Genomic DNA, 23,418 nt, shown 5'->3' with positions numbered 1-23,418 from the left:
CAGCTGCCGGACTCGCCGCCGCCGCTCGCCCCCGCCGCACTGGATTTACCGCCCGCCGCGGCCCCGCGCCTCGGCCCCATGCGGAGCACCGGCAGCAGGTTTGGCCCCTCGCTTCTCGTTTCCGTAACCCACGCCCCCGCGACTTCCCGCTTCTCTTCCCCGCTCTTCTGCTCCTGCCTCTCCGCCCTCGGCCGCTCCGGGAGGCAAGCGGCGCGGCGGCGGCTGCGCCTGGCTGGGGGAGCCCGAGGGAGACTTTGTGGGCAAACATCCGATGCCGGTGCCTGGAGCCCTTATCTGCCGGTGCCTTATCTCCCAGTTATCTCGCAGGAGGGAGAGACGTATTTGGTGCCTATCTGCGAGGGGGCTGTGTGCGTGTGTGTGTCCTGTATTCATGTGCCTATGGTTATCTGGAGAGCCCCGAGGTGGGCTGAGGGAGGAGAGCCCCACCGCCCGCTTCTTTTTGCTGTCACTTCTCCGCGTCCCCTTTCTCTTTCTGCGCCTTCTCCCGGAGGCCAGGGACCGGGGAGATCTGCGTCTGTCTGTCCGGCCTCTGTCATGCTGGCGGCTCCGGGATGCGACCGGTCTCCGTGGAAGCCCCGGCGCTGCAGCTGGCTGCGGGACGGGTGCCATTCCCCAGCTCAGATTCGGGACAGGCCCTCAGCCAGGGCTTGCGGGTGGCACCGGCCCCCGCGGCAAGCACAGCCCGCTCGTCCCGACCCCGGTCCCGGCGCCGCCACGCACACGTCGGGGCCCGGTCCGTGCGTATCTCACGGCTTCCCGATGCCTTTTTCTCCTCCTCCTCCCCCTTTCCGTGACCTTGGGCTGAAAATGTTCCGCGAGGCGATGCGCGGAAAAGCTAACATGGGTCTCCGGAGAAATAACCTTAAAGGGATCGCCTTACTAATTGTTTTCTCCGTGGAACCGAGTCAAATGACTCATTCATTCAAATAATCATAATAATAACAACAGCAGCAGCAGCCAAGGAAGGGGCTGTGGATCAGACAGGGAAAAATGCCCCTCTTCTCCCCTTTCTCCCCACGCCCTCCCGCCCACCTTCCCGCCGGCGTGCTTCATGTTCAAATCCGGAGCCCGAGATGCAGAGGGAGAAGGGAGCAGCCCGACGGCGGCGCGGGGAGTGGGGCCGGAGCCCGGAGCCTGCCGCTCTGCCGCCGCGGGACCGCGCTCCGCGGGGAGCTGCGCGGCCGGCGGCTCCCGGCCCGTGTTGACCTGGGCTGCCTGATCCCATTCCGCTGGGGCGAGGGACAACGGCGGCGAGGCGACATGACTGATTAAGCCCTCAGAGGGTCCAGATAAGCCCTGATGAATCTCATTAAGGGAGGGAGACGGGCTGTCCTGTTTGCTAACTTTGTTATTATTATTTCTTTTCCCCACCCTCCCTCCCCGCTCTTTTGTGTCCTCCTTCCCCGCCCTGCCCTGCGGACCCCCCGTCCACTCCTCCTTCTCCTCCTCCCCTCCACCCCCTTCCCCATCCACACCCAGCGGATAGAAGGGGACCTGGATGGCCGTGGCTGAAGGCGGCTGGTACGCGGTGAAGCGGTGCGCTGCGGACGCCGGCGGTTCCTCCTGCCCCTTCGCGACCAGGGAGCCGGGCCCGTCTCCTCCTTCGTCGTCCTCGTCTTCCGGCAGTTCCCAGGGCGACCGCAGCTCCTCCAAGACTCCTCTGCCGGAGCCCGACGGCAGCCACCGGCCGGTCCCGCCGCCGCCTCCCGCCGCCGAGGGCAGGTCGCTGCTCGCCCCCTACGTGCACTTCGGGGCCCCCCACCCCTCCGGCCGGCCCAGCTGGGAGGACATCCTGCTCTTCGCGGATTTAGACCAAACCAACAAGCTGATCTGGTCCAGCCGCGGCTCCAAGCTGAGCGCCCTCGGCGCCGAGCAGCCCGAGGAGATGTACCAGACCCTGGCCATCTCGGCCGCCCAGGGCCCCACGCCTTACGACGGATCTCCGGGCGGCTTCATGCACTCCACGCCTAGCTCACCCGTCTACGTACCCACGACCCGCGTGGGGTCCATGCTGCCCACGCTGCCGTACCTGCAGGGCAGCGGGGCGGCCCAGCCCAGCCACCCAGGCGGCGGCCACGCCGTCTGGTCCCAGCCGGCCGCGGAGAGCCCCTCGTACAGCACCGCCGGCGGCTCCCACCATTCGGGCCGCTTCCCCTACTCCCCCAGCCCGCCGGTGGCCAACGGGGCCTCCCGAGAGCCCGGCGCCTACAGCAACAGCCTGGGCGCCAGGGACCAGTACAGCCCCCTGGCCCGGCCGCTCAACGGCTCCTACCCGGGGCCCTACACATCCTACGTGGGGCCGCAGCTCACCCCCGCTTGGCCCACGGCGCCCTTCGAGAACTCCATGCTGCACTGCCTCCAGGGCCGGGCCGCCCCCATCCCCGTCCGGGCACCCAGCGCAGGTAGGACCCGCCGCCGGGGACGCGGGGTGGGAGGAGGGGGGGAAGAGGCAGGGCAGGTTGGGCATGGCGTGGCAGGGCGGGGAAGGCACGGCATGGCCACACGCCGGGGCTGCCCGCGGGCGAGACCCCCGGGGGACGCGGAGAAACGGTTGCGGGGCCTCCCCAGCGTGGGTTCGCTGGTGGCGGTGCGGCGTGGCGCGGTTCTGATGCGGTGGCAGGACGGTGGTCCCGGGACCGTGGCTTTTCTGGCGTGAAAGTGGCTCTCGTCGTTTCCGTTGTATTGGGGGTGGGGGGTGGGGACACGACGGACGGGGTCGGACATACACGCACAACCCCCCCCCCCCCCCAAAAAAAATATTAACAAAAATGGCAGTGAGGGTTGCAAACCCACCGTTCACAAAACGAATCGGTGTGAGCCTGGCTTCCAAGTTTCCCTGCGTTTCTTGCTGTCCCTGAGTGATAACCTGACCACGAAAGTATGACAAATCCACTGCGAATTAACCTTTTCTTGTAACGTAGAGAAAAATCGCAGGGCCTAGCTTAGCCTATTTTGGCTTATTTGAACTACAAACCACCTCGCTGCTTCGTTAGAAGAGAAAAGCAGCAAAGCAAAACTCTGATTATGAATGAGAAACCCCGTTTATAAACCGGTGTTAAAATCTGGCCCCTCCTGACGGGATTTTACTTTCACTTCCGAGGTGTCCCATCCGTTTTGGGTTTAGTTTTTTTTTTAAAGTTTAGGAAATTCTCGCCGGTATTAAACCAGTCGTAAAAGTGGAGGCTGAGCTGCGATGGTTTAGTCAAATGTAGAAAGATTAACGATTATTGTAGGGTCTTCAGCTTTAGAATCTATGTATGTGTATATAAATACAGGTGTATAGAGAGGTGTGTGGGCATGTGTGTGTGTATACGTATATTTTTATATATCCATGGATATATTTATGTATGTATGTTATGTATACACACGCGCGCACACACATTTGATCAGCATTTCCTTTAATCATAAACTACCCAGCAGGTAGGTATATTTTATATACACCGATTTTTCTCTTTCGGTGCGGTGTAGCAGAAAATTACTCGATGTTCCTTCATGTTTCTGTAGCGGGGTTACGCAGCGATGTGGGCTCCTTCTGTCTCCCGATGATACCCGATAGATTTAGGGATTTTAAGTCCCCTGTTTGGAGTTTGCTAACATTACAGAGGGAAGAAGACTCAGTTGTAGCCGTGGTAGGAGAAGGGCAAAGCCGCCTGTCTCTCTCAGGGTGACACCAAATTTGGGTTTTTTATACTAAATTTCCTGAAGTTACAGTGTCGAACTAGGTGATGGAGGAAAAAAATCCCGTGGTTTTATTTTTGTGGCTTTGGTTGTTTGTTTTTGGTTTTGGGTTGTTCTGTTGTTTTTTTTTTTTTGGGGGGGGGGGGGGAGGGGGCAGTTGGAGAATCACACGGAAGGGCCAGGAGAGGTGTGGGGGAGAAGGGGCAGAGGAGGGAAGGAGCAGGGCGCTGGAGGAGGCTGGAGCAGGAGTGCCAAGCCAGCCGAGGAGGGCCACGTTTGTTTCCCCTGCTCCCGGGGGTCTCGTCCGCCCCTGGGTCTTCGGAGCCGCCCCTCCGGGTCCCCCCGGGGCCGCTGAGCCCCGGCCCGGCTGGAAAGGCGCAGGCAGCAGGGGCAGCGCGGGCAGCCGCGGCGCTGGGGCGCCTTCCTCGCCTTGCCCTGGCCCCTGCCTTCGGCCCCCAGCGCTGGGCACCGGAAAGATGGGCGTTGAGCCTTTGGGTGGAGGAGGGCTGGGTGCCGGGGGAGCCACACCGTGTTGTAACGTGGGGCGAAGCAGCCCGGAGCTCCCGGCTCACGCGAGTTTTCCGCTCCCGCAAGGCAAAACGCGGCCGCGAAGCCGAAGCCACGCGTGCTCCCGTCCCAAATAATCGCGGCAGCGGTCGGGAAAATTGCAGCCGCAATGTATAATTTTACGGCTAAATATTGGGCGGTTCGGTACAGCTTTCCTAACGTTACTTGCAGAGTTACCGAAACGACATCTAAAATCAAAACTTTAGCTTGCTTTCCTTGGAGATTAATACATTTCTCACGCACAAAAAAGGGAAAAATATACTTTTCAATGCCCGAGAAATATTGTCACGGCAGAATTTCTTTCTGCAGGCACGAAGTTAACGTTATAAAGTAAATAGCTGAGACAAATAACTGTTTAACTTTCAGCGTCCTTGAAGCCTTAAGCATTTTCCTGATTACAGTCGTCAATGGCGCTTTTAGTGCAAAGATTAATAAATCTTAGCGATGTGCTAAGAGCTACAAGCTGACAACGTAAGTTGAACTGTGCTCCCTGGACTCCGCCGTGTGCCCGTTCCTGTTTAGCTCCTAATAATTTGCAAACGAAGGGAGGAGAGAGAAATGTATTTCGGTGGGTGCGGGCCAAAAGCGTTTTCTTTCTCAGCTCCATGCCCCTCCGTGTCATCGCAGCTCTGTCTCCAAAGCCGCACGGCGTTTATTTACAAGCTCTCTTCTCGCTTTATAGCGCGAAGCTGCCGAGCGAAACCTAAAAGGATAACTCGATGGTGACTTAAGGCAGGTAGTGGAGGAGATGGAGGGACCCAAAATAAATAATAATAATAATAATAATAATAATAATAATAAAAAAAATCAATGAGGAAGCTATGAGTCTGAAACAGACTTTCCCAGGCTCCACTCGTAAGCTGCTGCAGAAATCCAAACACCTCCTTTTTATTAGTTCTGCACGACGTGGCACGATATATGTAAAATCTGTATTTAGTGGTTTGGTCGGTTGTTTTTTTTTTTCTCTCGAAATATGGAGAGGTGAGTCAGAACAACAATATAGTAAGGATTCACAGGGATGAAAATGCTTTTATAGGTGGGTTCTCTCTATATTTTAATTTTTTAAAATTATTTTTTGCCACGCATTTAGATCCTTTCCTCCCCCAGCGTCCAGTAGCTATGGGAGCAGGCGGTAGAATACCGCATATTTTTCCATTTCCTCCGTTTCCCACCAACGAACTCGCATTTGACCAACTTAACCGAGGCGAAGAGGTCATTCCCCGTCGCTGGTTTGGCTCCCCGAGGTCCCAAACGCTGCCTCTCAATTTGAATTTCTACTAATTGCGAGACATTGAAAATGAAAAGTCGGGGTAAAAATTCCTTGCCCAGCCTCAACCCGACCTCTCAATTTGAATTTCTACTAATTGCGAGACATTTAAAATGAAAAGTCGAGGTAAAAATTCCTTGCCCAGCCTCAACCCGAAGGAATGTTTGGGGAAGGCAACGCTCCCTGTATCCAGGGTGGGCTTTGCAAGTGGGATATTCTGGCAGGCACCTAACTCCTCCTGCCCCCCTAAAAAGCCCAGTTCCCCCCTCAACCCTTGCCTGCTGGGCAGCATGACGGGGCTCTCCCCTCCAGCATACCCCGCGCCGCCCCAGCCGGATTTCGGAAGGGCCAAATCCCGACGTGAGCACAGGGCTGCCCGGGGGTCGCCGCTCCCTATGGCTAATCCCCCCTCACCTCTCCCCTGCGCAGCCCGTCCCGGGGAGCACCGGCTCCGCTCTCAGTATTTTGAAGCACAGGGGCCGGCAGCGAGTCTGGTACATTGAAAGAAATAATAATTTTTAAAGGATTTTTAAAAATTATTCATTTTTCCCCCCCAAAATAACACCTCACGGCCGCGATCGCTGCCGGGGGGTTGCTTTCCCGAGGGCTGAACAGCGCCGGGCGCCTGCTCACCCGGGGCCGGTCTCCGGGCGCGGCGGGACCGGGGCAGCGCTCCGCGGGGCTACTCGCCCGCTGGCAACCGTGTCCCACCTCCTCTCCCCTCTGCTCCTGCCCTCCCCCAGAGCTGCTGGAGGACCTGTCCGAGAGCCGGGAGTGCGTCAACTGCGGCTCCATCCAGACCCCGCTGTGGAGGAGGGACGGCACCGGCAACTACCTGTGCAACGCCTGCGGTCTCTACACCAAAATGAACGGCCTCAGCCGGCCCCTTATCAAGCCCCAGAAGAGAGTGGTGAGTGGGGATGGAGGGGAAGAGGGGGGCGAGAGGAGTTGTGCCCCGAGGGGACCCCCAGTCAGCGCTAGCCAGGGGGAAAGCGGGCGTGCGGATGGGGGAGCACAATCAGTGTGTTATCCTGGTGTTATCCCCCCATCTGCAAAACCAAAGTGGGGGCCCTGACCAGGTTTGCAGGCCAAAGCCGTCATGAGGAGGGGTGACAGGGCTGGCAGGGGTATGGGTGCTGCTTTGGGCCCTGTGCTGGTGAAATTGCCCTCTGCCTGCCATGAGCCACACACTGGACATGGGGGCCAGTCTGGCTTTTTCAGCTGATGGGCCCTGTTGGCAAGGGGACATTGGTGACTTGGACAAAATTTGTGCTGTTGATGTTGAACGTTTCCAACAGAAAAAAAAAAAAAAAGGAATTAAAAAAAAAAAATCAAGGTTGGAAAATGTTTGTTCAGAGGGCTAGGAATTTCTCCAGACCTGCTTTGTTTGCTGAGAGCTCGATCCTTGGGAATGTAAGCAAGTTTTGTATATAATTCAAAGAAAACCAATTGTTTAAACAATGATAATAGCCTTTGTTTTGTTTTACTCCTAAGAAATGAGCGGCAATTTTTCTAAAAATATACTCCTAAAACTAGAGGGGGGGAAATAAATAGTACAAACCAGAACCCCTGTTTATAACTCAGGCTGGCACTGAATAGGCAAGGAGAAAATTTAACAAGTGGGAACCGCACATTATGTTTAGCAAATCTGGGTGGAGGTCATCAGAGAGAAAGAATACGGTCTTCAGTAATGGCTGTTACCGAGCGAGCCACAATAAATCATGCCGGTATAATCCAAGCTGATGTTTGGACCCTTGTGTATGGAGACAGTGTATCAAACCCATCAGCCTTTCAAGCCCCTTTCAATCACGCCAGCTGCTTCGCTCCGTGCCTGTTTTCCTGGTGTTAGAACACATCCCGCTCTTTATTTCACAACCCTTCGAATTTAATGCCTTTACTGGAAGGGGGGGAAACAAAAACCAAACACGCAAAGACCGGGGCAGACAGTGAGCGCCCAGGACACAACCCTACCTCTGCTTAAAGACCTTCCTTCAAGCCAAAGCGCTAATTTAACTTCACTCCAGTGGTTAATTACCTCTGGGAGCCCGTTTTTTTCCTAAATTTCAAGACACGAGGCGTTATCTCATTACCAGGGACAAACGCAGCACAGCGGCTAAGATCTGCTGCTTGTCTGAGGTGTCAGGGCTTGACTGGCCATGGCACGCTGGCCCGGTGCAGATTTCGAGTAGCTGATACCCAGCTCTGGGATTTCTGTTGGGATTCTGTGCTTCTTTCCTTTTTTCTTTTTTTTTTTTTTTGAAGGAGGGGTGGGGGTGAGGAGGCTAAAACCAGAGTCAAACTGCAGCCCGATTTCAGCCCGACACCTCGGCAAAATAACTCCGAAACAGCTCTGTGTAACAATCCCTAACAAGTACCCTGGCCATAACTATAAATCACCCATGACTGTGTGTTCATACAGTTGGAAATATGTAGGTGAGAAGGGAAAATGTTTTGAAAATGCTAAACATGTTTAGATTGCCCCGAAGTTTCTGATAAAATTCCTGCAGCAGAAAAGTCATTTTGGCTTCAAAACATGCCAAAAAACACCCCGTTTTGTTTAGATACAGGAATGAGCAAAAGCTATTGAAATAAAATATATGAAGATTTAGACCAGAACACGTACAAAAGAAAGAAAGATTTAGCAGAGTGAAACATCTCATGGCATTTCACTTGCAAAGAAAGAAAACAAAGTGTATGTGGTAAGATTGGCCTTTTTTTTTTTCTTTTTTAATTTTTTTTTAACCAATCAGTTTAAAACTCACATGGAATTGAGGAGCACAATTTGGACGCTGTGTGTGCACACATATATAATAATAAAGTAAAATATCCTGGGTTTATGAGACCTGGATTTTCAAGATTGAAAAATATGTGTGTGTACTTCATTACAGTTGGATGTTTTGTGGGTTTTTTAATTTTTTTTTTTGGTTTTGTTTTGTCTAGTTTTGGGGGTCCGTCCCCCCCCATGCAATTAATTATGGATTACTGATTCAAAGTTACAAATTTGTATTTAATCCAGAGTTCTTTCTCAGTTGCAGTTTAAGATGATGGCTAACTGCTAAAGAGACTTGAACTGATAAAATTCAAGAAACTCGGTTATTACTCTGGAATATTCTTCATTCTCAAAACATTTTTATTGGTTTCCCAAGTGGCAGGCAGCTTTGTGGTATCAAAGGTGACCGAGTTACGTCTAACAACCCAGCAGTAAATGATTCAAGAGGAAGGGCATTGTACCCTTAAGTTAGTGATTTCGGTTATTGGTGCTTTATAGTCAGAATAAGGTTAATGCAATCCTCTAAAACTGACTTCTCCATGTAAACTTGTTCAGCTGCCAGACACAGAGCTAGGCACGGATTTTTTTTTATAATTTTTTTTGACAAAGCGATACTTTGAAAAAGACTAGATTTATGATGTAGCTGGAATTCTTTGCTTGTGATGAATGTAAAAGAAATCACTTGTTACAGGGACTTTTATAACCCATTCACCTTCATTTCACATGTTTATGAGGACTGCCTTCACTTATGATATACAGCCTGTGGCCATAAAGCTCCGGGTTATACGGTTATTTCTGATACAAGGTTGCTTCATCTTGGCTCCAAACTCCACGGAAGAGTGTCATAAATGGCTTGTTTGCAGTGGGGACCTTGTTGTCACCCACCAGCTTTTCTGCTGGGCGAGGGAAAGCTCTGTTCTGTAAGGCACCCTCCCAAGGCACATTGTCTTTCGTGCGAGGCTAAAATGGGTGATGATAAAAAGATCTTTTTGCAAAGACGCCTCTGTTGTACGTGTTACCCCTGGGATGCCCAGGAAAGTTTTCCCCAGCCATGGTGCCACTGAGGACAGGTGATTACGAGGGCTGATTTTTCCAATGAGTTGGGAGTATCGGTGGCAGGTTCAGAGCTGTTTCTTTGCCCACTGGCTGGGGAGGTGGCGCAGGACTAATGGGTCTTCTCCTCAGCTGGATGGAGCTGTGGTAAAGATGTTTCCTAGTTGTCCTGTTTGAGGAGGAGCCAGTGCTTGGTGGTCTGAACAGGAGTCCCTGGGTTATCGACTCCCAAAAATGTGAATTTTGCCTCTCCTGCAACTGCCTGGACTTGCAGACCTGTGGCACCTCTTCATGTCAGCTTTCTAGTCTCTGAGACGAGGACAATCTTGTTTTAATTCTGAGACATCATCAATAGATGCTATAAAAAAACCCTCCTACTGCCCCCGCTGCACGCTAAAGTACTTTTTATAAACCATAAAGACATAAATCATTTGCTGCCGCCTGCCTGTTTACGCCTGTGTTTATCTACGCTTGCTTCTAGCCCTCATCCCGGCGGCTGGGCTTGTCCTGTGCCAACTGCCACACCACGACCACCACCCTGTGGCGCAGGAACGCGGAGGGTGAGCCCGTCTGCAATGCCTGCGGCCTCTACATGAAGCTCCACGGGGTAAGAGGCCGCTTTGCTGAAGGAGAGCCCCTGATGGCAGTGGTGCTCCTGTGGGAAAGGGCCAATTGTCCCACTGGCGGGCACCTGGCAGCTTAAGGGGGTGGCATTGGGCTTCCTCGAGTGGGAGCAATGTTGCTGCTGATGCTAATAGTCTTGGCTCATGGTTTGGATGATGGAGTTAGAAAAGGAAAAATGTGTACAAAATGCATAAAATGCCCTAATTCTCAGTGTTAGAAAAGTGTTACAATGGTTTTAGCAAGTCATGCTTTCGGCAAGTTACGTGTTTGTTGTTGTAGCTCTCCCGACAGATTTGTACAAATAAACCACCTCTAGATGAGTGGCAGAGGGTTTTCTTTTTGCCACTGGGATTTAAACTGGCTCTTCAGTGGGAAAAAATATCCCAAAGACCTTTAATAAGACAGTTTTTCACAGACAGGCATAGCTATGCCGGCAAAACTTTAAATGTCATTTCAGCCCTTGCTAGGCAATAATAGTGGAAGAAAATAGCTGTACCCTGAATGTGATTGAGCATTTTCTGCCTGAGACTTGGAGCCTGTTATACCCCCGTGGATTAACTTACAGCCAAGCACAAGTGTTTGAAGAGTGAGGGCATTAGGATTGCTTTGGACTTGGTCTAGTCCCCAAGAAAAAAGGAAATTGTATCACAGGTTTAAACATTATAATGATAGTAAGTGTCTGCCTGAATTGTGTTTGTCCAAATGTGTTATCATTAAGTTAAAATATATTTTAAGGCAATGATTTCTGTATAATGATTATTATTGTGATGGTACAGAACACACAGATGATCAAGAGCACATTTTCCCTATTAATATAAATTTTATACTATAAAGCTGCATCTCGGGCAGACACTGCTTTTACGAACAAATACCAAGCTGATCGTGGCCTAAAGCTTCTGTCCTAAGACACTTTCTGGCAATGATCTGGTTTGTGTAGCTGCTCCACAGAAGAGAAGTGTTTTTTCCCCTCAGACGCATTCTTGCTTTCCAGAATCAGTCACTGGACACAATTCCTAATTGACTGGAATAAAGGATCAGGGATCAGATATACCTCGTCCAATTTAATTTCATATGACCTATAGCCAAATGACGCTGTTTTTCCCTAAAAGTGTGCTGTTTATCTGTGGACTGACTGAGGGGTTAGAAAAACTGCTTAGTTCACATAAAGAAAAAATAAATACAATAATAAATAATAAATGTAAATAATAAAATGCAAAGGGTTTTTTTTTGCAATTGGTATTGTCATTATATAGTGCTATACAGGCATTTTCAACATCACCGTTTGATCTTGTATTGTATTTTGATTTTTGATACTAGAGTACATATACAACTCTGTGATCAGTGTGGAAATTCAATTTTTTCAGGTTCCCCGACCTCTTGCTATGAAAAAAGAAGGAATTCAGACCAGGAAGCGAAAACCTAAGAACATAAATAAATCAAAGGCATGCTCTGGTAAATACAAAAAAATAAGGCAGTCGAGATGCAAAAGTTCTTTTTCTCCCGATTGGAAAATATTTGGTTTTAATATGAGTTCCTGATCTTTCAGGTAACAGTACTACTGCGGTTCCTATGACTCCAACATCCACGTCTTCTACCAACTCAGATGAGTGTAGCAAAACCGCTTCTCCCAGCACACAGACTGCAGTCTCTGGGGTAAGCCATAAGCCCGTGTCCGTATCTGTAAGCAGGCTGATCACTCTGCAATGTTATCACAGCTTTTATCTTATCTAGCAGAACAATAATCTAAACAAACTTTCCAGTTTTGTTAGCTGATACTGGAACAAGATTTTCGGATGATATTACATATAGCTGTAAACAGAACGACAAGCTGAAGTACTTTACAAACCTCTTAATTAAGTTCTATATAATTTTTATGATTAAGTTAACCATAGCTTAACCCCAGGCATTTTGTTTTGAAATGTTCAGGTTCTTCCATTTCAAAGGTTTTCTTTTGGAGCGTAAACAATAAGTCATTCCCAGTTGACCCTTTCAAGAAACAATTGTGGATGTATCCCATTTTTTTTCTGAAATGATCTGATGAGAATTTATAATTCAAGGCACTGCTGCCTTCACATTTTCCAAAAGTGGTTTAGTGTGTATATATATATATATATATATACACTATATATATATATGCATCTGTATGCATTATCCTGAATGACTGATTAACCCCAGCAAAACTTTATTCTGCTGCATGAAGGGAAAAACAAAGAAGGCTTTTGTTTTAAACTAAGATGTGCATTTAAACCCTGATCCAGACCCAGCTGAAACCAGGCTGGACTGTCCCGCAGATTGCACTGCGTAGGGGATCAGTCCTGTGGTTGCAGAGGGTTTTTCAGGGGCCAGATGCTCGTCATCTGGCAGCACTGAGCTCCAGAGGAGCACCAGAAGAGTGCTGATCATCCCATTTTAGTTTTGATCCTTATTTCACATCATGTACTCAAACCATCTCAGACTTCCTTTCTTCACTTAGTTAGCATGTGTGATAACAAATACTACTGCTGAAGTTGTGAAGCTTAATGTAGATTAATTTCTAACCCCTTGACTATGCACATCTGTATCCACATGCACTCCTCGGGCCTTCTGTATCCTTTAATCTGCCGCATCATTTCTTTGAAAAGCTTTTCTAATGTGGCTTTCTCTACTCCTTTATTAATAAAAAGAAGACATTGTTTATAATAACTATTTTTCAATATGTCTCAGCATTCCCACATCCAAATTCCTTTCAATAGTCTAATTCCTGACGTACAAAGTTTCATTGTACAAGGGGAGGGGAAAAAAAACCCAAAACATTTTTAGCAAATGCGATTGTTTGTGGATTGACAGGGCCACCCAGTTTCAGAGGCACTGGGTTTTGGGTTTGGGTGCTGCCAGACAAGGATATTACTAAAAGGGCTTGTATTTGACGTGAGAAAATCCTGTCAGTCCAATAAAATAAACAGATCACATTAAAAAAAAAAAAAAAGGAAGGAAGGAAGAAAAGAAACTCTAACCAAATCGTATTTCAGGCTACCCCCAGTGCACTGCTCTGCACTGCTTTAGGCTCTCCCCTAACATTTGCAAAGGAAAAAGCGCAGCCAAATTTTCCTGACGTTGCCTTAAGCAGGACTATTGATCTGAGGAATGTCGCAGGATGTATTCCACAGGCAGGATCAGAAGCACGATCCCAGCCACAGTCTGAGGCAGCGGTGCAGGCTGTAGGCCACACAGCCGTGTGCTGCTCAGGCAAGGACAGGCCATGCGGATGAGATCCTGTTACCCCTGTGCTGTTGCCTCCCTGGCTGGCTAAAGCCTGCCTTCCTTTCTGTAGCCCTTCTCCCTAGGAAAGCGTATCAAACCTGTTATTCATAATCTTTATGTTATAATTGTAATAGCACCATTTGGAATATAATTTTGCCAAGGAGGGTTTTGTGAGTTTACCAGAAGAGATCAGGGTAGGAGTACAGGTCACCGAGAACTGTTAGCAGCTACTCCCAGGGACCCTGAGGCTGCTCTTAATTACACTACGGCATCCCCCAGTGCCAGGACAGTTCTCCCTGAGTTTTTCATTGTAGATCAGGCAAGGAGAAGGCTCCTACATGAGGGCTGGGGAGATCTGTCCCATTGTATCCAGCAGGCAGCATGGTAACATCTGCACAGCCTCTTCCCCACCATGATTTGACCAGATGTACCCTGCATATACAAAGCACTCGCAAATTACCTCTCATGAAAAATTTAAGTGAAAAAAAAAAGACGGAGAGAGGAGGCTGTGAAACTTGCTGAAGCAGTGAGACTGCAGAAGCAACCAGACATATGGGCATTCTCCTGTCTTCCCCCCCCCATTCTACATGAAAGACTAGTGAACTCTCATTCCTGCACCCCAGCCCCAAATGTACACAAATGAGGATGGGATTTGCTGCAAAGTTGTTGACTGGCATGTGGAGGGTACGGCCACATATTTCCCTTGGGCTTCTGCTTTTGCCCAAGTACCAATTTTGTTGGAATGAGTCCAGAGGATGGCCATGAAGCTGGAGCAGCTCTCTTATGAGGAGATGCTGAAAGAGTTGGGCATGTTAAGCCTGAAGAAGAGTAGACTCCAGGGAAATCTCATAGCAGCCTTCTAGTACCTGAAGGGGCCTACAGGAGAGGGACTGTTTACAAACACATGTAGTGATAGGACAAGAGATGATGGGTTTAAACTAAAAGAGGGTAGACTTAGATTAGACATTAGGACATTTACTGTGAGGGTGGTGAGACACTGGCACAGGTTGCCAGAGAAGCTGTGGCTGCCCCTTCCCTGGCAGTGTTCAAGACCAGGTTGGATGGGGCTTTGGGCGACCTGGTATAGTGGAGAGTGTCCCTGCCCATGGCAGGGGGGTTGGAACTAGATGGTCTTTGAGGTCCCTTCCAATCCAAACCATTCTGTGATTGTATGATCAGCAATTCAAAGGGATAAGGTCCAGGGAGACCAGAAGCTGAAAGTAGAAAGTGGTGGCTGTTAAGATTGTCTCTTGTTGCCCCAACATCATTTGGGAACATGATTACTGGTTTAAAAAGGAAGGGACTCTTTGCTTATGCACCTAAATCTCACGGGAAGGCCTGAGCGCTCATAAGGGCCACTGAGGTTGTCAGGAGTGAAGAGAAGTCAGCATTTTAGAGCAAGGCAGCCTGTAATGTGATCACATGCTGAAGCAAAGATACTCTACTAGACTCCTATTTTCCTTGATTTTTTTCAATTGAGTTGACCCATCGATAGCCTGAAGGTTTGTATTTATTCTTAGAACAGGCAATGACTTTGCATAAGGAAAATAAACTTCTCCAGGCCGTGTCAGGAGGGAGAAAACCCTCAGATGGATGAATCCAGGCTTTGTAATCTTTGGTTGCTTTAACAACTGCATAGATTTCTGCCAGCGGTGCTGGTGACGTTGCTGAAACATGGGCACCTGCTGGAAGAGCAAACCTGGCACATTCCCCATGTGTTACACAACTAGCATGGCAACTTGTTTTTGTTTTGCTCTGTTTTTACTTTTCCAGCCCTTATTCTGTAAAGAGGGGAAGAATGCCAAATTGACATTAGGCAGAGAAATCTGATGACGTTTTAGAAACTGTTGTCTGAAATTCACAGCAGTGTTGTTGAACAGAGCAAATGAGTTCCTCTACTGGTACAAAAGCAATTTATTATGCCCTTTATGGGAGGCTGCCAAAATTGTTACTAGTTATGTAGAAATCTGATGGAAATGAAATTCAGCAGAATTCATTTGCGTCAGTAATAGTAACTTTTTGCCCTACCTTTCTTTATGTCTTTTAAAGTAAAATGAAAAGGGAGGGCAGAAAAAGAGAAGGGCAGTGGTTACTCTTGGCAATGTCTTTGAGACTCTGTTTCATGAAGGGAATCTTACGTGATGCCAATTTTGAGACAAATTAGCAAGAACCTTAAATGTTGATTTTATGTTCTAGCTGAAGTTTAAACATTTAAAAGATATGATTAATGAATTGCTGTGGGTGCAAAGTTGATTTCAAACATCCCAAAATGTAGAAGTGTTTGGATCGGAGATACTTCGTTGTCTCATTGTAAAGGGGCTATTTGCCAAATTCACATCTGGATCCAGGATTTAGGCCTATTTCTGTTTTCCTAAGCAGTATAAGTACTGGGTTGTCCTGTGTTACTAATATGGAAAAGGTCCAGCTGCATGATATATGAAGTTGCCTTACATCCCCATAAAAAGAAGATTTGAAGGTTTCAGACAGGCTGCATCTGCATCTATACCTTCTTTCCCTTTGATGCTGCTGAAACTGTGCAGAGAAACGCTATGCAGAATAATTTGCTAAAATGAAGGGCGCAGTCTGTAGTGCACACCCATCCATGTCCATGCAGGGGCTCCACTGGTGTGATTACCAGAAGGACTTCATTCCCTTATTAGGGTAAAAGGCAGTATGAAAACTGCTGCAAAATCTGCTTTTTATGGCAGCACATGGAGGTTCCATGAGCCAGGGCTGAAGTCAGTTAAAGGCTCAGCAGCACCCGAGGAGCTAGTCTTTCAGAAGACAGTACTGTGCCCTTTGCCTTCACTTTGGAGCTTTCTTAGAAGGACCATAATCCCACACCGTAGAATAATTTAGGGACACTTGTCTTGCACGTAAAACTAGTGCTTACTTGCCTCAAAGGTTTACCTTGAGAAGTGGTTCAGGAATGTGTTGTAGGCTGGAAAGTGGGAGAGCTGACTGGAATGGCCTTGCCAGGTGGTGATCTAGGAGGAAAAGGTGGCTTTAACTGTCTCCCAAAATGCCTGACAACCTGGGCTGAATTCACTGAATAGCTTCTTGTGGATTTGCTTTCTTTTGTTTTCAGAAGAGGATTCCTGAGATGGGCAGAGGTGCTGTTCTTCCCTCAACCTCTTTAAAAAAATCTTCTAACTGTCTAGATGTTGGAAAGTCGAATGGCTGAGGGTCTTTAGACATTCAGATTCTAAGATTTCAGTCGGTATAGAATAATATCATAGCTACTGGGACAGAGTTTCCATGAGAAAGACTCACCGGCATCGTTGTTAGGACTTTCACCTGGAAAATGGGAACACGGTGCCTCAGTCCTGGTATGAGTAAATATTTATCTAAACCAGGTGGAATAAGATCAACAGGAGGCATGGAGAACATGGCAACCTAAGCCACCAAATAGTCTGGTAGTCAGGGCATTATGCTGGGAGATCTGGTACTGCAGTTTAAATTTTCTCTTGGTCTCCAACCTCTTCTACGTTACTCCTTGCTCCTAGATGAAATAGGATACTGTTTTCTTCTTGCCACTCAGTTTCATAAAACCAGTCATTTATTTTCTTTGCTCCATGTACATGTATCCAAAAGAAAGTGTTTCATTCTGTAACAAATAGGAGAAGGCAACCCAGCTTTTTTGTTAAAGCAGGGAAAACCAAGGGGAAAACGTATTTTTATTTCTACCCCAAAACATCTATATGCATTTGAGTGCCTACATTTGTCTTGGTTTTGGTTTATTGCTGAAGCAATAAAGCAAATCACTCATACAGCCCTCGACAGCAGAGGGGGCATCAGCTTTCCCAAGTCATGCTGGAAGTTGCCTATCTTAGGAAATTAATGAGGTATTAACCACAGCTTTATGTTGTTATAGTACAAAAGAGAGATTAGAAGATATGTAAACTTACACATCTGCAATATAAACAAAAGGATTGGGGGTTGGACTCGATGATCTCTCGAAGTCCCTTCCAACTCCTATGATTCTGTGATCAATTGGACTGGCAAGAAATGACAACAAGAAATTACAACTTTGCATAGCAAGAGGGTCATTAAATCAGGAGGAAAAAAAAAAAAGCAAGCTGTGGTTGAGACTTGCTCTTCAGGAACCAGGGAGTGACAGTACTAGGAGATGGTGCTCTTGGTGGGGATGGCAATTCTGGCAGGGAGGCTGAGACAGGAAAATTAAGGACACCACTGCAATTTGCTGTAGCATGTTATGTGTGAAAGAAGCTTTTGCAGTTGTGTTTCAGCTGACTACAGGATCATTTGAGTATAGTGAAACTCAACTATGCTAACCAAAGAGTAAGAGCATGTCGGCTGCTATCCAGTGTACTACAGACCTAGTGTAATGTCCAAAATTTGTGGATAATTTTGAACCTGTGAAGTGGTTGGAGCAAAGGTCTATCAGATAGAGCAAAGGTCTAGATCAAGGTTGCTGGCCACCCCATTCAGCTATTAGCATAACTCCTTGCACAGAACTTCTGCCTCTTGGCTGCAGAGGCATGGGGTGAGGCTTGGGGATGGGTGTCCCTCTCTTCTCCCGGCTCTCCATGTCAGACAAGAAGCAGAGGAAGGAGTGGTTAGAAGAAAGCAGGAGTCTTTCAGCTAGCGATGCCAGCACTGTTCCCCAAATGCTGGCTGGCACAGGATGAACAGTCTGGTTTTATCTGGGCCAGCTTTAGTAGGGGTGAATTTGGCTCCAGGGTACTACTGATAGCAGGTTTGGATATAATGTAGGTGTCTAATTCCCTCTATGGCTCTGGCTGAGGTCTCTTTGTGAGCATGGTGGGCATGTCCTCTACAGAAAGGCCGTCTCTGATCCAGAGAGCATGGCTGGGGGTTGCCACATGACCGGCTCCTGTTGGTTTGGGTAAAGGGAAGAACCTTTGCAGATACAAACACAACCCTCCTCTGTTTATTTGAGGGGCAAGCTTTTCCCAATGGGCTTCATTCATTCTTTTTTCCTCAGGAAGCTGAGCTTCAGTTGATTATCTATCCTATTATCAGATTTCAGCAATAAAAATAAATCCATTACCTTTTTATTGATAGAGCCAGCTGTTGGTAATTAGGAGAGCTGGTTGACTTCAGCAACATTGTTCAGGTTATTTATTCCAGCTGACAAATGTCCTCTGATAACTAGCTGTAGCTTCTGTCACCTTTCATCCCTTAAAGCTGGAGGTGAAGGCAGCAGGCAGAGTCAGGAGCAGAGCTGTGATTCAGCTGCGTCCTTTTTATGAGCTAAAGTTTGTTTTCCATGTCTCACTTTGGGAGCTGCCCAGGCTGCCTGGATTTGTCATGACATTACCGGGGTGGGGTTTCCAGGCCCAGCGGTCCTGCCCAGGTCCTGCCCGTCCCAGCTTAATGGAGCCAGGATCCGGCCTTGGTCGGGCAGGGATGGGCAGTCTTCAAACAGGACGTGCCTTCGCGTCCTCCCTTCTGGGGTGCCCAAGGGAGGGGTGGCTGATAACCCCAAATGGAAACTGCAAATCCCTGCACCCCACCTTTGTAGGGCTGAATCAGGAAAATGGTGAATTACACTTTCCAAGTCCGGAAAAAACAGGTAGTGATAAGATATTTGCCTACCGGAACAACAGCGGCAAATATGGGCAAACGGGAACCTTTCAAAGCAGGCCCTAGTATTTTTAGCTCAGGTTGAGCAAACACTGCTCAAGTCTAATTGAAACCCTTCTTCCACTGTGGGGAGACTCCAGCTGCAAAAAAGAAAAAAAAAGAAAAAAAGGATTTATTTTGTGCTAACAGGAGTCTATGTGTTGTATTAGGGAAAAAAAAATGAAAATCCTTTTTAGGAAAAGTAGGCTGGTGCAAGACCAAAACTGGACAGAAAGGTTGGCATGAAATTTGCCTCATTGAATGCACAGTCATAAGGAAAGAGGGTATGGAGGTTCATTGTCACTGAATAGGAACTGTGTGTTTGGTAGAGCAATAAAACATTTCTTTGGGTTAGAATTATAGAATTATTTTGGCTGTTTTGAGGGGCAAGCGGTTGTTCCTTCCATCTCTGCATGGGTAGCGACAGACAGAGCGGGATCCTTGATGACCGGGTGGAAGATTACTGCTGGTCAAACATTTTAACAAAAGCTGAAGGAAGCATTGGAGTCCAGGTTATTTCAGACAAAACTCACCACTAGAAATGAGTATCTCTTTCAGAAGGTGAGGTTTTTCCCTGGGTTAAGCACAACAAGAAGAACCCCGCACAGCACCGTTTGGAAATTACCTTTGAATAAATGAAGTCTTGCTTTTTCGATGTCAGGACTGCTAGGTTGGCACGGCTCCAGGGGAGCCAAGAGCTCTACTCTTGTAAAATGATTAAATATGTATACTTTTCACTTAAACAGCAGGCAGGAAGCTTCTGCAGTCACAGTTTAGGGTAGTCTTTTTTTTTTTTTTTAAGGAATCTCGTCTGAAGACAATCCATTAACGGGTAAATTAAGGTTTTAAAGCTGACATATCCAAGAGTTAATTTTGTATGAAGTCAGCTCTCAAACATTTCCTTTATCAGGTGAAAAAGTTGCCCCTTCTCTGTCTGGCACTGCGCATTTTTCCTCTTTAGTGGATCTGCTCAGCCTCATGGAAAAAATGATTGTTTCTTTGTCTTTGTAACTCTCTGTTTCTCTGTTAAAATAAATGGACTGGTTCCAGTGCAGTTCAGAGATTCATCTTCGTGCCTACCAGGGCTCCCCAGTGTGTTCTTTTGTATGTGTAGGTGGCAGAACAAAAGGACTCCTGGTTCAAAGGCATAGTGCTTCTCCACTTGAGATTAAAGGAGCATCTCCTGTAGTGGCCAGTCTTAGGGGAAGAAGTGGTTGTGGTTGAAGGGTGAGCAATGATGTTAGGCATTTCAAGGTCTGAGGGAGCCAAAGGCGGCTGATTTCTGGGAGGTGCTCTGCCTTCACTGCTGGAGAATTACAGTTTCCCACAAGGAAAGCAAAACTATAGGTGCCACTGCTCCTGGGTGACATTTTTGGTGTTGGCAACCATGTCCCTTCAGTAGGGGGCAGTGGGGCATACGCACATTTCCATCTTCATCATGGCTTGATTTCCAAATTTTTCTGCATGTCCCATGCTTTTTTTCCCACCTTGCTGTGAAGATAACCACATGCTGTTCTGCAAGTACATCTATAGCCCATATTGGGCCTTGCCAGCATACTACAGTCGCTGTTTCAGAAAGGGGAGAACAAACAAACAGGATGACCCAAGATATATATACATATATATATATTATTTTTTTCCCCCCAGTTTTAGGGTTTTGAGGCACAGGATTGAGCAGAGGGCAGCCCCCGAGCCTGCTCTGCTCCAGCCCACACCCTGGTGCGTACAAAGCTCAGCCACTCAATGAAACCTCTCTTTGCTCTTCCCCTACCTCCAGGCAAGCTCATCAGTGATGTCTGGCCCAGGAGAGAGCACCAGTCCTGAAAGCAACAACCTTAAGTATTCAGGTCAAGATGGGCTGTACACAGGAGTCAGCCTGACCTCCACGGCTGAAGTGACGGCATCCGTGAGACAGGATCCCTGGTGTGCCCTGGCTCTGGCGTGACCCGGCACGAGGGAAGCTGGATCCTGGTGCTGCGCAGCAGCCCCCAGATGTCTGCGCACGGTTTCTTCTGCAGAGCGGTCATGGTGGCAGCGAGAGTGCTGGCAAAGACCATTCTTGTGAAATTGTTCCCGTGCCTTGGCGGCAGAGGTGTTTTTTCAGCCTCCGAAAGAGGGCCTGCCAAAGCATCAAGTTCCTCATCTATGCAAGAAAAATGTAGGGAAAAGCAAATGCCCAGTGGGGATAACTAATGCAGCCTTACACTATCAAAAAAACACCAAAAAAAAAGGAAAAGAAAAAGAAAAAAAAAAGAAAAAATGAGAAAAGGACAAAAAAAAGAAGAGATAAACCTAGACCTCTCGATAGATTCCAGAAATACATCCCTGACTTACCCAGCAGCGCTGTCTTTCTGATTGTATAGTTGTTTTCAGTCTCTCAGCATGTTCTGCCCTCAGAATTTGGTGGAAGTCGCCAGTGTCGGGGAGGGAGTACCAAAGGCTTTAATTGCTAGAGATAGCGAGATCCTTTTTAGTGAGCATCACATGTGTGTACTGCTTCAGTCGGCGCAGACATCTCGCACCGAACATTTGATGTCTTCGCCCCGTCAGTTCCCTCCTCCCGCACCCTCTGTCTCCAGCGTGCCTTGCTCTGCTCTCCAGAGCCAAGTTATGCCCCTGGAAGAAATGGTTATACCCCTGGAAGAAATAACAACGTTTGGTACAAATCTCACAAGGTCCAGCTTGTTAAGATTTTGGGGTTGGTTGGTTGTTTTTTTTTTGTTTTGGTTGAAAATATTTACTCACCTTGCAAGACTGCGACATAACTTCTAAAATACACTGTGACTGAGGTTTATGAAAGTTCGTATTTTCTGGCTGAACTGTATAGAGTCAGTCGAAATTTGTAAACAGGGTAGCAATCAGATATTTTTTTTTTCTTCCATATATACAATAATTTTTTTAAGAAGTGCAATTTGCGTTGCAGCAATCAGTGTTAAATCATTTGCATAAGATTTAACCACGGTTTTTATACGAATGAATGAATGTAAACATTTTAACTTAATGGTACGTAAATAATTTAAAAGAAAAAACTTAACTAGGCATCCTTAGGCTTTTTAGTGCAACAAAAAACCCCATCCACTTTCTGTATTTCCAGTTGTTAGAGCAAGAGTTTCAAAGAACAAGCCTTCTCTCAGGAAAATTGCCGTTTGCTCGGAAGTATTGTACAAAAATGCCAATGCATCCCCAGGGTTTTTTTTGCCATTGAATAAGTATGTGCTGAGAAGAAACAAATCACAATGAAACTTTACTACCTAACTGATACATATGTAAATACTCCATAAGATATTTAGGCATCTTGAAAATGTAGGATGCAATCTGTATAGTGTGACTGACGCATAGTTAGGTTGGTTTCCATTGGTTTTTAAGTGGGATGTCATTTGGAAAGTTGTTTCATCAGAGCTTTACAAATAAAAGGGTATCATTTTGGGATTTTTTTTTTTCCTTCCTGTAGACTGTGCCTTCTCCTTTGTCTCCAATGCAATTGTTAAGCTACATTAAAAGCTATGGAAATGTACCTGATGCGGGTGGCCTGTCTGATGGCTGCAAGGAAAGTCACCAGCTGACTTGCCTGCTCTGGCTAGCTCAGGCTGCACTGTGTGAGGCTTTTCTGCAGTTCTCCTCACTGTGCCTTCTGACAATTCCTAAAACAGGGGCCCCGTTCCTACCAACACGAGCCCCTGGTGGGCATGTGGGAGATTTTTCTCATAAAAGTCTGGGGAACTCACCCTGTGCTTTGTGAAGGCTGTGGTCTTCCCACCACAGTTCAAGGGTCTCACACAGGTCCCCTGCGTATGCAAAGATGTAACTGGGTATGACCAACTGGGTGGCAGAGCCTGCTGCCATCCTCTGGTGGCCAAAGGTGAAGGGCAGCAAAAACTAAAGGTTTGCTGAAAAGACAGTGAGTGTTAGCTACTAAGGGGAGTGGAAAACCTTTCTAGGGCTCTGAGAACCAGTCCTCTGTATTGCTCAGCTGATCGGAGCAAGATAACGCTGAACCATCAGACCAGGAACCTGGACTCCCAGCCTCCGTGCCCAGCGCTGCTGTCAACCCGTGGAGTGGCTGCAACACATCTCTTCACCTCTCTGAGTCAGACTTTCATTTGGGGTGAATTGGGATAGCTCCTTGGCCTTCAGTGAAGCTATGCTGATTTGCGCCAGCTGAGAATCTGCCCTTTGGTTTTCCAGCCCAGAGAGTTGAGGACATCTCCTCACCCTGGGGGTGTCATGAGGACTGCGGGATGAATGCTGTAGCACAGCCCTCAGAGGGGAACGGCTTCAAGCAAAAAAGGGGTCAGGCCGAGCTTCATCTGACTTTTGGGTTGCTCTGGCCAGCCAGAAGTGGGGACACCTCATATTTCTTGTTGGGTCCGTCATGCCAGTCTTGGTGCTGGGACACCTCATGTCCTTGCTCTCTGGAGGTTGATGTGGCTGGGTACCCCAGCCCTGCTGGTTTTGGGGCCACATGGGCTTCGATCTCGTGATTTACAAAAATAAATCCCTATCTAATTGCAAAGTGAGCCATGTGGAGAAACATTGGGTTTAAAAAGCAAAAGGTGTGGAGAAGCAGGAAACTTCCCTTTTGAAGTAT

At 47.7% G+C, this 23,418-nt stretch overlaps 1 protein-coding gene across 1 annotated transcript; it reads left to right on the top strand.

Annotated features, from left to right (window-relative positions):
• The first annotated feature begins 1,469 nt into the window (after positions 1-1,469).
• GATA6 (GATA binding protein 6) lies at positions 1,470-22,338 on the top strand. Its single transcript, XM_084279848.1, has 6 exons — positions 1,470-2,423; positions 6,277-6,443; positions 9,838-9,963; positions 11,345-11,432; positions 11,527-11,633; positions 20,608-22,338. Exons 1-6 carry the CDS (start codon positions 1,520-1,522, stop codon positions 20,773-20,775), a joined length of 1,560 nt encoding a protein of 519 aa, XP_084135974.1. The 5' UTR covers positions 1,470-1,519; the 3' UTR covers positions 20,776-22,338.
• The last annotated feature ends 1,080 nt before the right edge of the window (positions 22,339-23,418 follow it).

Source organism: Gallinula chloropus (genome assembly GCF_964237585.1).
Source record: "Gallinula chloropus genome assembly, chromosome: 2".
NCBI lineage: Eukaryota > Metazoa > Chordata > Aves > Gruiformes > Rallidae > Gallinula > Gallinula chloropus.
The sequence above is the reverse complement of the archived record's forward strand: the minus strand, read 5'-3'. Positions and strand labels throughout refer to the sequence as shown.